At 26.5% G+C, this 15,234-nt stretch overlaps 1 protein-coding gene across 3 annotated transcripts in view; it reads right to left on the reverse strand.

The window, feature by feature from the left end:
- Nucleotides 1-15,234, reverse strand: part of LOC112693451 (alkaline phosphatase-like) — a 326,574-nt gene that overhangs the window by 88,366 nt on the left and 222,974 nt on the right. For all 3 annotated transcript variants that reach the window (XR_003149478.1, XM_025568541.1, XM_025568542.1), the window contains one exon: nucleotides 11,597-11,775. Coding sequence is in view for 2 of the 3 variants with exons in the window: in XM_025568541.1 (XP_025424326.1) it covers nucleotides 11,597-11,775 (179 nt within the window). In the remaining variant the exon portion in view is untranslated. The remainder of the gene's footprint in view (nucleotides 1-11,596; nucleotides 11,776-15,234) is intronic.

The raw sequence follows: 15,234 nt of genomic DNA on the forward strand, positions 1-15,234 counted from the left end.
TAAATATTGATATTGTATAGGTACTACACTATATATTTATTTTTAAATCATATATGATTTTGTTGTTCATTGTTTTATGTTTTCGTTTTTATTCTTCCACATTATGTTAACAGTAACATAAAATTGATATTAGTATTGGGCAATACAGTATATAATTTGTTATTGAGTTATCAGAATATTGTTGAATAACCAACATAAAAAACAATGTATATACATTTCCAACTTAAGCATTCGTCTGAACTCCGTAGTAATAATTACGAATTATCATTCGGTCATACGTATATTCGAATTGCATTATTGATTTGTTTAATAAAATTTCTCAATGTCCAATTTAAACGTAAAAAAAGTGAAGACATTAGTAAAGAAGAAAATAAACGTAAGTTCAGTTAATTTAATGAAATGTAACTCAAAAATTAAAACAGACTACGGAGAGCTTTCTAAATGTGTTCTAAATTAATTGTTTGAAAGTATTACCTATCACTTGTATAATTACAAATAAATCAAAACTTGATTTTGAAATTGAATATGGTACATAAATTAATAAATAAATGCAAATACTTTGTAAGAAAATTTGAAAAATTTAAAAAACAATTAACTAAACAGATAACCAAAGAACTATTTTAACTTCTTATTAATTAATGTTTCGCGTTGCTCAATATGAAAACTTTTATGCAATCGTGGAAGAATTACTTAAGCCATTAGCAGATAATATGTTTTCTACAATCATAGAATAATCTGTTACAAACCAACTTAAAAGGATTTAATTGTCTTTTAATTCAATAAATCACAGAATTCATAATACTTCTGATAACATAAATTACTAGCTTATAACAAAAAGTACCGACAGAAGAAAACGGTATACCACTTGTTTTTTTCTTAATAATTCCTTACAGATAGTGTTTTTAAATTACCAATAATTAAAAAAAAAAAATTCCTGATCACTTGACGAATCTTATTAGTAATTTTGAGAAATATTTTCCCGATGAAATAATACAAAAGAATTAAAGATCCATTTACTAACCATTATCAAATTTCATAATTACAGATGGACAACAATCATTTGACATTTTATCTGATTTTTTTTCTACATATGGAATTTTCTTCATTGACACTTTTAGGATTGTGAAACAACATGAAAAATGAATATCTTTAAGTTATCAACAAAGCTCTGCCTATATTAATACTAATTGTGACTATATTTGCGTAAAGTAAGATCTTCCGCAGTTGCCTTATTGAAATCCAAATACTGCTAGGATCTAAAATGAATGTTTAAAAAGAAATACGTAGAAATTATAACGTTTCTTCAGAATTTTAAGGCAATTATACACGTAAAACAAGCACATTGTTCACATTCAAATAAATAATAATTATTTATTGTTTTTTTTTTTTTTTTTTGTAATGAAATAAATCTATCATGCTCATATTTAAATAATAAAATATGTTTTTTTATTTAGTCTTGGAAGTACATGATTAATATTTTTTTTATTTTAAGGGATGCATGTCACAAAAATTTTAGGAATCACTAATCTAGATTATATCTAAGATTTAAAGACATTCAAATCGTGACCTCCATTAAAATTATTTCATCGATTTTTAATAAATCATTAAATGTATTTAAAAATATGAGAATTTATTTTTTTCATGTTCATATTATTTTAATGAAAAATAGATTTTTAATCCTTAATTTACATATTGGTATGTATATACTATCCTATAATTTTTCTATCACTTTCTCTCTATTTTTTTTTATTGCTCTCTAATTTATTGTAATGTAAATTATTTATTTCCTTGAATTCATAAAGACAAATATAATAGTTTATATTTATAGACAAAAATTTAAATCTTAGTATTCTGAAAATTTATTTTAATACAATTATGTATAATATAAGCGTGGTAAAGGAAAAAAGCGAGTTTAGGAAAAAAACGTGTTAAAGGAAAAAACGTGATACAAGAAAAAAGCATGTTTAGGTAAAAATATATAAATCCGGGTTAGAAATGTATAATAAATACCCATCGCGCGGGATAAGTGATAGTGCATGTATTAAATTTTTAATAATTTTTTGTTATGCTCTCCAGATAGCTGAGAAATTTCGGCAAATTACGATATGTTTACGAGTGTGATGTTAATGAATGTCTGGCAGGTAAGTATATGTTTTACCATCAGATCGCGGCACAAAACTTATTTTCTTCGGTTATAAGTCCTGAACACCAGGGTTTTTAATTCTTAACTCTGATACTCATACACCGTGTACGAATTTATCGATATGGTTTTTGAAATGATGGGTATGCCTAACCATGCGGTCATTAATGTAGTTAAATACTTTATTTTATGATAGTATTATTATCATAAAGATTAAATATACTTCGTCTTCATGATTATTATTCAGCCATATTATAATTTTATATTAAACATTTTTTTATAATATATAGTTTAAAACTATTGGCACTGACAGCGCTAGTGGTCAACCTCACTATGCTGAACAACTGATGTTTAGTGATATACGACGCATACCACAATGGAAACCAATTGCTATAGGTTACGTTGAGTAACCTATATATCTTAAATCGTGGTTGACACGTATGAATTTATAAAATAAACATCTATACCTATTTATATCGATTTAACAAAATTAAAAATTCGATGTATCGACCCGAATCATCAATGTTTTGCCCATCCCTAGTCTATACCGTTTTTCTCATATTGAAATTTTTCTATTTTGCACATTATTTTAGTAGAAAATAATACGAATCATTTAGTAAAAATATCATATTCGTTGTTGACCGTTTTAGCCCCTTGTTATTTACTACTTATACCATTATCTATAATATATGGTATATTATTTATAGTATAATAAACTTGTTTTAAATGAAAACTTTAAATGTATGAATTTAGAAAAAGCGATTATATCTCTAATAACTGTAGTTTTGTAGACTTTTCTTGATAGAAAAAAACTTAGGGCTCATTTACTACAAAGAATAAAAATAGTTTAATTTTTACATTAACTTGAAAAAACGTACAAGCATTTGTAGTCATAGTGAAGATCTTTATAGTATGTGACGATAACGGTAGCGCACTACGTTTGAAGTAATGGAAATCCATTCACTGTAAAATCTCATTAAATTTTTGTGAATAAAAATATTTGGAAAAATAGCAAACGTAAATGATTTAAAATCTATTGAAATTTGTTTCTTGCAAATTTCTCTTATCATACATTTGTTTAATAACCTAGTCAATGTCCTAATTCGTAAAAAATAGTCTATGCATTATAGATAGATTATCATACTAATGTATATATTCTTTCTTCATTGAGATAACCTCAAATGTCATTTGCTTTACTGCAGATTTCTAACCAACAACTATGAAATGAAATTAATGATATTATTTAAATTTTAACGAAGTTGGAATATATATTTTTTTAATCCCTCAAAAAATTTAAAATAATTCCACTTTGCCTTATATAAATTCAAAAAAGCTGGCTGTTATTTCTAATACAAGGTATACTGAATACGTTTTCTCAAAATTCAATATTGATATAAAGAATATTTAAACCTAATCTACAATTTAAAAACAAATATTAATATTTTATATAGATTGGATAAATTTAACTCGCATTTTATTATATTATACATATTATTTTTGTACATTATTATTTTTAAAAAAATATTAAAATTTAAAATATACTTATTTTATAACTATATTTTTCTTTGGACCAGTAAAGTGTACGTACCTAATTAGATTTATACTATAAATAACATTATTATACGTTAAAATCAGTAATTTGCATTTTTGTTTACTTAATATCGTAAAATATTTTATTTTTAGCTATATTGTACTGATAAAAAAACGTATGAACTTATTTAGTTGTAATGATTCATTACATATAATCATTACTAATGTATAGCTGACTAGTGTACAAATGTATCGAAATACCCCTCCCCCCTGTTCTTAAAATTTAATTTTTTTCGTCATTCGTCAGTACATGATTTTATAAAATCGTAGTAAATCAAGTTTTAGACTTAGAGTTTTGAAAGTGGTATTAGTGCATTCCTAAGTACTTCTACTATTGTCCTATAATGATTTTCAAACAGCAAGTCCAAATAATGTCCACACGGCGTGTAAGTATAGGATAAAAGCAAGTTAAATGAAAATAACGTGTTAAATGATGATTGCGGGTTAAGGTAAAAAGTGTGGTATAGGTAAAAAGCGTGGTAAAGGATAAAAGCGTGTTAAGGTTATATGTTTTTATACATATATTATGTATAAAATTGTTTTTTCACGTTATTATTTTAAATAAATGCATTAAACATTAACAAATAATTATGTACTACCTAATTAAATTTGTTCCGTGGAATTTTCGTTTACATATTGTGCACAACTACCTCCTATTCAAAAGTCAAAAGCCTAAGCTGGTGTGACATTTGAATTGTGCATATCCCATCCTTTATACGCTTAAATCCTTAAATCTCTTGCATATAATAGTTTAATCAGGAAAATTGTACAAAAAGAAATAAGGTAGGATGAGTTATGACAATTTTTAAAAAATTATTTACAACTTCTAGTGACTTGTAGAAGTGTTTACTTTTGGACATAAATGTTATAACTTATAAAGATTATTCTTTTTAAACTTTAAGTTATTTTATTTATATATTAAGACAAAGTTTCCGGAAAGTTACTATACTGGCTACTAAGTTAGGCAAAGTAACTAATACTATTCTTATGTTAAAAATAAAAATAACTTGATTATTGATTGAAATTTAAAAGATCTATTTGTATACATTATATTTAGATGAATTATGACATTAATTTCATATTGTTCAATTATTTATTATTTTTTGCTCTATTAACCCATCACTGGTCGTGCGGGGTAAACAATCACCCAGTCTATTAATAAATATGTGTATCCACTTCATTATCTACAAAACCGATGTTGTAGGGGGACTGTATGCATCAAAAATTGAGGAGCGTTCCCTTACCTAATTCTTAATCTTACCAACTTTTTTTAGGAAACTCATAAGGTCTAAGCCTCTTCTGTTATACATATATGTTCAAAAAAATTTATTTTCATAGGGTGTAAAAACAAATTTCCCCAAAGAAAAATAATTCTTTACATATGCCTGCTCAGTAAAAATAAATTGAAATAAATTAGTACTATAATATATAAATACAAATAAATATAAATACTTTATATATTATAACTACATATTATTTCTTTTTTCCATTTATTCAAATTAATAAATTTCATGTAATATTGTAATATTATAATAAGTATTGTACATTCAATATTGTATTTTAGAGACCAATGCCATTATGCGTCCACCCGGACTTTTGGCAACTTAAGTTGAGGACGCATAATCTTACCTTAAATAAGAAGGGGGACTCCGTACCCCTCCGTCCCCCCACTTTTACCACTGTAAAAATTGCAATTAACTATGAGTATATAACTCGATTAACGATTAAATATAACTTAAAACTGTACTTTAAAATAGGCTGGAATTTTGAATCGATTATTTTTCACCTTTCGCTTGATTATAACACATACAAAAGAGCGAGATGTAAAGAGCCGTATGAGATCGTGTATTATTTTATTCAATACTTTTTTTTTGTCTAAGATTTGATTCGTAGTTTAAATATGTGCAATTAGTTCTAACTAATGTTTAATCCCGAGTAACTCAGTCGGCAGTTTCTTTTAACAATTTTTTTCTTTATTACGAGTTTCATTTATAAAACTATTCTTAATAGTCAAAGTCATACAGAAAAATATATATATTTTCTTAGAACACGTTTACTTTTATTTAATCATAATAAGTATATCTATAAAATCACAAATTATAAAATCAAAAGAGGTATTTTACTTAATCTGTTCTTTTTTATTTTTGACTTTTGAATCTTGCTTCAAGAGAAACTCAAAAAATAACCATCTAAAAGTACATTTTATGTGTGATGTCTGAAATTTTAAAACAATGCGTGAAACTTTTGTTGCGTTTTTTCTTCACTAAAAGTGATCACAGTCATAAAAAACGATTACAAAAAAATATCATTATTGTTACATAATATTAAGCCGTAAACGTAGATCGTACATACAAAATATGTTGTTAATTTTCATTTCCCAAAAGTGTTGTTTTTCGGAACTTTGTTCATATTATGTACTCTACAAAAATCTTCTGCACCAAAGTATACAAGCGCATAGTTGCTTACAGACAGACGGAAATTACGGCTGCAAGTTCTATTGTTTATGACGTGGATGTGATAAAAGTTTCACAAGTCAAAGGATGATAATCAGGGACGAACGCATGCAAAAAGTCGGGTGGTGAGGTTTAAAAAAATATCATAACCTTAGTATCGTATATCAATTTTTTAAGATAAGTCCATTATTGGTATTAATAACATTTTGTGAGGAAGTTGTCTTCGCGGCAAAGCAGTCGCGGTGAAAGTCCGGCGACGTAACGGTGAATGAAACAAAATAATGGTGAAACGGTTGCAACAATTTAGTTGTAGTGAAATGTCCTATACACTACAGTAAATATTTTTCAGTTTTTAATATTCTAAATAAATGTTTAAATAATAAATAGTAAATAAATAATATAAATAATAAATAAAATTTTAGAATATTCCAAATAGTTGAAAATATAATATTTCTTAGTATAATATTCAATGTGACTGTTGATGTTTCGAAGCAGGTTAAAAACGAATTAGTTTAGTTTTAAGGTATATTTGTTAATAAATCATTTAGAGAAAGTTTTGTCATATTTGTTAATAATTTCTATGAAGCTTTATCTTTACTAGAGAACTCGAAGAAAATAAGTAATACGGAGAAAATTATAATTGAAAAGTAAAGAATTTCAATAATTGGAAAAGTACTAAGTATTATTATTATCAATCATATAAAATATATTGGTCTTGATTTGGAAAAATATATAGGTTCGAAATTGATGGCTGCAGCGTAATTGTGTCAAAACTTTGTGGAGCTATTAATCAAATAATTAATGTAGCATCAAATACCTGGAGATCCCCTTGTTATAATCACTCACCCATTAACCCATTAATTTTATATCACAATCTTTAGGTGTGAAAAGTATCAGAATTCTTATTGGATAAATTAAAGAAGTTATATTTTCTCTTTGTATCTACTAAAATAACATTTGTTATAAAAAATATAATGGAAATTAATTGATTGGTGTATGCAAAACGAGATGGATCAAGAAATACAAATCATTAATGAGTATTATGTAAATTATTCACTAAATTATTAGTTCAAAAATATTATCATGGAGAGACTTAAATACTCATGGAAAAGCTAAACCAAGCAATATTATTTTTTGACAGTGAAATTATCATTTTTCTTCGTAATCTCTCTCATATACTTAACTAAACATACTCTATCATTAAGCATTTTCAAAAACACTATCTTTATTTATACGAAGTAGCAATGAAAGATACACTACTTTTTTGTCCGAATAATTGAAAAATGTTACAATTATATTTAAAGAAATTTATAAATGATTAAATGATCCTATTTTTAATACAGAATAGTATTACGACAAGCTATATTTATTTCATTAACAGATAAATTATATAATTGCTTAAAATCACGTTTTTTTTAAACAACAGTCGTATGTTTTAATATTTCATAAATATTTTATGACAATTTTTTAAAAGAAAATACAAGTTTATATTATTTCAATTAATAATAAAATTTATTTAGCTCTTTCATTATTACGTAACGAGTTCAAATTATGGAAACAAAAATAGAATTGCAAAAAACTTGAAAACCTTTCTGTAACTTCTAGCTTTGTTATAAAAGTAATTACGAATTGTTATGATGGAATATTACTATTGCTTCACCGTTTTTTCACAATTTTTATAATATTGTCAATAACCAATGAAAGTGCTGAGAAGACGTTAATACATTAAGAAGACTCAAAACATAGCTCAAATCCATTATGTCAATAACAAAATTAACTTTATTTGCTTTTATAAATATTCACTGTTATTAATGTAATTTTTGACATAGTAATTTATAGAAGTTTTCAAAAAGAAAAAGAAAATCAGACTTTCTATTATAATTTTTGAAATGTAGCTTATTAATTTAATATCATAATCATGTTCATATCTTAGGAAGAACTATTGAATCAACTTTGATGTTTTGTTTGTTATTGAAAAGTTTATTTATAATGTGAACTGTAAATAAACATTTTTCATTACATTAATACATTAATTCAATAGTATTTTATATATTATGTATTCCTAACATAAAATAACCCCTTCACTCAATAAATACCCTAGATCAACGCCTGGCATTGTTTATAAATAATGTGTTGTCTAGGATAATATACATTAGTAGCGAAAAACTGTGTACAAGGTACAGTGTGAATTACTATGATAACATTATGACGTTGGTAAGAAATGTTTCCCATAAAAATGCAAAATAATTTAATAAAAGTATTATATTAAATATATAAATTATTATTCAGTATTATAACTAGTGATGTGCCACTAGGAATATTCTCCAAGGAATGTTTCCGGGAACAGAGAATATTCCTGGAACATTCCTCAGCATCTCAAGAAATTTCTTAAAAAAATAAAAAAAAATTGAGTGGAAAGAGAATATGACAGTCTATACTACTGTACGTCTGTACTCTGTACTAGAGTAACAATATTCATTAGTGTATTTTGTTCACATCAATTGGCTGAACTGCTTTGTTGACCAACATACTATTGATTATTGATAAGCAATATAGTAGATTATAATTGATTATAGAATTATCATCATTTCATTTTAGAATTTTCTATTTACATAGTTATTAGTTTTATGCATTTAATTTCTGTTATTATAGTACCTAGCAAGTTAAATTTTTAGTTTCACACTTCACAAACTTCTTAACATTATAATTATTTTTTTATTTTAATTTTATTGAAAATTGTTAAATAAAACATTACAGCTATAAGATTATAAATTATAAGATAAAAGATAAATTATTTTATTTACATGTAGTTTAAATTAGAAAGCCAGCACTGATAATAAAATTAGAAATCGAGTTTATCAAAATGGAGGACCGGGTGTTCAAAAGGAGTTTGGTATTAAGTCTGGGGTAACCGAATGTAGCAGTGAGCGAGATGAGAAGTCTATTAGAATGAAGGGAAGGGCAGTGAAACATTATAATTATAAAAGTATTAATTAAAGATATTGTTTTACTTTTATTTTAAAGTTATTTAAGCAAAGAGACTGAAGTCTAGTTATATTTTTATTTTATTCAGTACATGTATAAGTAAAATGTTATTTAGTAGTTATGTTTATTTTTAAAATCTATTTAAATACAAAGTAGTAGTTTGGATACTTTATTAATTGTTGTATTTTTTTTATCATAAGTTCATAATATTGTTATTATAAAAGTACTAATTAAGATTTAAGAGTACTGCATGTTTTTATTTTTATTAATAAAGATACTGAAGTACCTATAGTTATATATAAATAAATATTCTTCATTATATGTATAAATAAAAGTTCTTCAGTATTTAATTATGTTTATTTTTATTTTTTAACATATAAAAATAAAAGTTTGATCATTTATTTTGTGATCATTGTACAGATTTTAATTAAAAAATTAAATTATAGTTACTTAATAACTTTTTTAAAAGAATAAAAATCTAAACTGTAATAATATCAGTAAAAAACTGTAATTTGGATCATTTAAAACCATAAGTTTAATTTATAACTGAAACCTATGATTAATATTTAAAAACATATAATATTCCCGTGACATACCCGGTGTTGGGAATATTCCCGGGAATTTCACCAAGGAAATTCCCAAAAATATATTCTTGGGAATTTTCCTATCACTTGTTATAACTAAGTAGAACGTTTTCTTGTTATAGATTATTTTTTTCGGTTAAAACAATACAAATATTCGCTTTTTAAATGGTGTAAAATAAATTTTTTATACAAAAATAACTGATTCAACTATTGCATTTTTATTTTTTACGAAAATATACTAGAACTACATTGAAATGAAATGAAAAATCATACAACTATTTACTCAGACAGTTTTTCTGAACACAAAGACCCTTGTAGTACTTTTAACATAAATCCTAACTATCCAAGTTTTCTTAGAATTTTTTTTTGAATTATAATTCAATATTGTCCTTAAACTTTAAAATAATGACCGGGTAATATACTAGGTTTTTGTGATTTTATCGTTTCATCATAATTGAATATTCAAACGCTAGTACAAAATTTTTATGAAATCAAGCTCAATTTTTTTTTCTAATCAGCAATTATTATGTTTGAAAACTTAGTATTATATTTTCAAGACTTATTTCTTCTTACTTTTATTATTTAATGGAAATTTTCGAAAAAAGCCAAAAAAAAAAAAAAACTAAAAAAATTAAATTTTCTAAAAACAGCTAAAAAAAAAAAAAATTAAAAATTAAATAATCTGTATCTACATAGGCGCGAATAAGGTAGAGATTGGGGAGGGCCCACCTTATATGAATTTAGTCCTCTGGATTTATTATCGTTTTATATCATATAAATTGATTATTTTATATGATTGTGGTCTTTTAATTTAATTAAGCTTTTATCTTGCAACATTACAGTTATAAAATAATTAATAATTATAATATATTATATAATATAATTAATAATATTAATTTAATGATTATTTTGGATGATTTAAAGGTATGGGGACAAAACCTCAACTTATAATTTTTGTTTGAAAATTGTAGGGCTGAAGCACCCCCCCCCCCCCCCATTGAAATTCCTTATTTGCATCTATGTATATCGAACAATGATATAAACATTTAATGAAAATTTGAAGTCTCTTTGGTTATTACTTTTTGAGTTATGATGAATCAAAAAATTAATTTTATCGAAAACCGGTGCCTATCTAGTTTTATATAATTTTTAATTTTTAGAAATTATTAAGAAAACTATTGGGAAATTCGTCGATCCCCATTCATAGTATCTTGAATTTAAAATCGTATGTTGTCATTAGTAGTTATATTCGTATCTTTGTTTATATTTTTTCTTAATAAATACTCTTCAAATATTTTATATAGCTATAAAATAGTTAAATATTTTTTTTAAGAAATATCTGATATTTACATATGTAAAAATATCTAGTATTTATCGTTATTTTTGTATTTGTTAAATGAACATCAATAAAATTTAAAAGCAGAAAATACTTACCTACTAATGTAATGTATTTAACAATATCAACAAAGCCATGTGGTTGTATAAATGATAGATAAATAACGGTTGTACCTTCTCATAGGATACTTATTCATTTCATGTTTATATAGAATTAGGACGAATTAATGTTATGTATTTTTGGTCCAAACCTTTGCAATTGAGGAACTGTTAGGCTGTTGTTTTAGTAAACTAAAAAAAAACATTTTTTTTGTTGATTTACGCAATAGTTTGGTAAATTATTGTGCCTGGCAATTTATTTTTCACGGGAAATCTCGTTTCACTGTGGTCATAAACTTAAGTCACTCATCATTTATAATTATACGCTGTTGATAAGAACTGCAATGTGTCATGCATCGTCGTCTCTGATCGGTCGTAGATAGCATTTAACGTGAAAAGGAAACACTCACGTTTATATGTCGACCTGGATCATCCTCGACCAACTGTCTAGCGATGTCCTTACAAGATTTTCTCGACGGTATGGGTACTTTCCCGTCATCTTCCCAATATCGACTAGGCGAATGTGCGTATAGTGCTGAAGGCGTTGCGTGTGTGATTCTAGTATTGGTTACTACACCAGTCGATTTGCCTGGAACAATAACATTATTTTTTTAGTATAAAATTGAGTTGTTATAGTTTGAAGTTGAACGGCAGTCGGGAGATGATAACGGCTTCGAGACATGTATTATTTCAGATAAAAAAAAGCAATTTTTCTAAAACTTTATTTCAATTATTTATGTAGGTATGCATTAACGCACAAAACGCGTTTCAGTTTTGGTACATTTTAATTTACAGTCAGTCATGTAATATTTATAATTGCAGTATGGTAACTGGTGAACATTATCTCGAAGATTTTATCTCTGCCTCATTTATTTGTAAAATAAAAATTGTTCAAATATTTTTAAATACTAAATATTTACAACTTTGAATTTATGTGGTTAAATTAGTTTTTAAAATACTTAAATATGTAATTGGTATTGTTTTAGAATTTGTGTAAATTCTAATGAAAAAATGCATAAAATATTTTTATGCATTATATATAAAGTTATTTATATATTTAGTTTTTTATATTTAGTTATATTTAGTTTATTTAGTTATTTATTTATTATATAAAGTTTTGGGTTATATAATTCTGTATCTTATAGTGTTTTCTTCTTAGTTAGATTTTTTTAAATAATTTGAGAGTTATGTTTTAAATGTTTAAAAATACAAAAATAATTTAAATGAATAATAATTTAATTATGTATGTTGATAATGCCATTTTTCAACGTGTAACGATTGTAAGAATTTCGATTCTGGAATTGATATATGAAGAAGCGAAATGTTTGTTTATCAGGGCAAGGGTGTGGATATGAACTTTAATTTTTCAATGTTTCATTCGTAGCAGAAACGATAAATTGTCTCCATGAAGTTCAGTGAAGAGTGGGTGAAGTGCGTAATTTTAGTTTTTACTCGCCCATTGTTTCGGTTGTATCATTTTACGGAATTAATTTAGATTGAAAAGTAATATTGTATCAAATGAAAACCAAAAGTCGTTTAATTAAAATTTAAGCCTAGAAAAATACATCATAATATAATATGGGAGAACATAGCGACTATATATAGTCGGTTATGACTGTTTAATGTTAAGATATCTGAAAAAACTCGCACTCAACGAGAAAGTCAACTTATTGGTTTCTATGAAATCGTTACATATTAGGTTTTTTGGAAGTATAGAAACTGCTATATCTTTAAGGGGTAATTTAATAGGGACTTGTTTGATTTTGATCAGGTTATTGACGTAAATGGCAATGCCTCCACTTGCTCGGAGATTTGTTAGGTGATTTTTGAAAAAAACCTTTGAATTCGCATATTGGGAAGGTAGTGTTGGGTTTTAGGTTTGTTTTTCGGAAACAAAAAGTAATAGGTTTGATGGACGATTTGGCTCGATAGATGTCAGTGTAGTGTTTTAGTAGGTCATTAATATTCCATTGAATGATAGATTCCATGATAAAATTATTTTAAAGGTAATTGAGTAAGGGTTGATGCATTGTTGAATATGTGTTTGGTTTTTTTTTTTTTTTTTTGAGAGTTTTGTTTAGGGACATGTTTTATTGGGGTGGTAGTCCTTGGAAAATGAGATTCGATAACTTTGTTAGACGCGTTTTGAATGATCTGTCATTTGCTATTTTACGAATTTGGTTTAACAGGTCCATTAGTGATGGTATGTCGATTTTTACATCTTCAGTTAAAAAATAAATATTCAATGATTTATAAGTGAAATTATTGAGGATGTGTTTGAATTGAAGGAATGTAATGGGTAGGGACTCATTGTTCGTGAAAAACTCCATAACTGGTTTAAGTTCTTCATCAGGGTTTTTTTCTTGTCTATTTGCTGAATTAGAATGCGACCATACTTTGATTTTGTTTGTGACTTTTCCTTTGTCTGGAGTAGTTGTTGGTGAAGTTGAAATATTTAGTGAAACAGGGGGTTTCAGTAATGAAGAGTCAGAAAGAGGTCTTTTATATGTTTCGATTGGTAGAAAATTAAGAGTTTCGTCGAATGTGTTATGAGTTGGCGAAGGAAGTTCAATTTCTTTGGACCAATCCACAGTTGATTGATCTAGTTGTGCTCTACGTTAGGTGTTGTTGGAGGGGGGGGACTCCTACAATTTGTTTTATGGTGGTTTCTTCGGTTGTGTTTTTTTCACTTATGGTGAGTGGGTCATCGTTTTCCAATTTATTTTCAATGTTTTTAATGCAGTTGGATGTTGTGTGTCTGATGGATTTGCAGAGAAAGCAGGTAATTTTGTCATTGGTGAAGAATATTCTAAATTAATTTTCATTTATATTAATTAATAGCGAGCTCGGGAGCTTAGAAATATCTTCGTGGTTGAGGAAAATTTGACGGCGGAAACTCTTAATGTGTTCGTAACCTTCTACATTTATGCCAGCTTTGAGGTCGTTAATTTTGGATATGGGAGTTATACCCATATTTCTTAAAGTATCTACGATTGCTTGTTTTGTTATAGACGGGCATATGTTGGAAATAATGAATCTTTTTATTTATATAATCTGGTAATTAATGTTTATAGATTGAGTTGTTTGAATTAGGTTATCTAATATTTGTTAGCTGGATAGAAATATACAAAAACGGTTCTTCGATATTCTCGAGACAAATATTATGTTTTTGGGTTGGACTATTTTTCCATTGCTAATAAATATTCTTTTTGAGGTATACCGTTTATAAAAATTATTGTCTGTCCTCGGCTCGGGTCTTTTCCGTAGCGGCGGCGAATGCAAAGTTTATGTTGTTATCTGTATTATTTAATGTGGGTGTTGTTGAGTGTGATATTTGTGAATGGGAAATGGTAGAGGCAGTGATGTAAATTGTATAATATTGTATTATACAGGCGTATTATACGTCGTGTATAAAAAAGTAAAATACAAATGGTATATAAAAAAAAAAAATCAGTGATAATTGATAAATGGTAGAAAACAATAATAAAACGATGGAGCATGGCCACACAAGTAACATGGTTATTGGTAGGTGGTTGCCGGTTGGCATCGATCATAGAAAAGAAATTATAAAGAATAAGCATCATTGTCCATTATAAAGAACTATTCTAGCCATAGACGATAAACCTATTAACTTGTTCCATGATTCTAGTCGAAATATTTGTAAATCATAGTGATACGTGCGATAAGTGCTAAATCATAAACTCAAGCCATAAGTCATAATCGTAGACAGTAGACCGCATATAATATTACACTAAATTCTATTAATTATATTTAATTATCTACAGACTATAAGTTACAATTAATTGAAGTTCCTAAACGTTAGTTACTATTTTTTTTTACTATGGGTCGACCCTAGGTCTTGATGTACTCGGCCATTCCATTGTTGTCTCGGTCAGACGAGGGGTCTTTTTTTGTTTGGTTTCTGTTGTATCCTACTTATAGGAATAAACAATATGAATTCTTATGATAATAAAGACGTATATTTATCATGAAACCATAACGTCGACTGGCTAGTCATGTCGATCGGCGTTGTACGCATTGGATAGTT

Source organism: Sipha flava, unplaced genomic scaffold, assembly GCF_003268045.1.
Source record: "Sipha flava isolate LNK unplaced genomic scaffold, YSA_version1 87_pilon_pilon, whole genome shotgun sequence".
Taxonomy (NCBI): domain Eukaryota; kingdom Metazoa; phylum Arthropoda; class Insecta; order Hemiptera; family Aphididae; genus Sipha; species Sipha flava.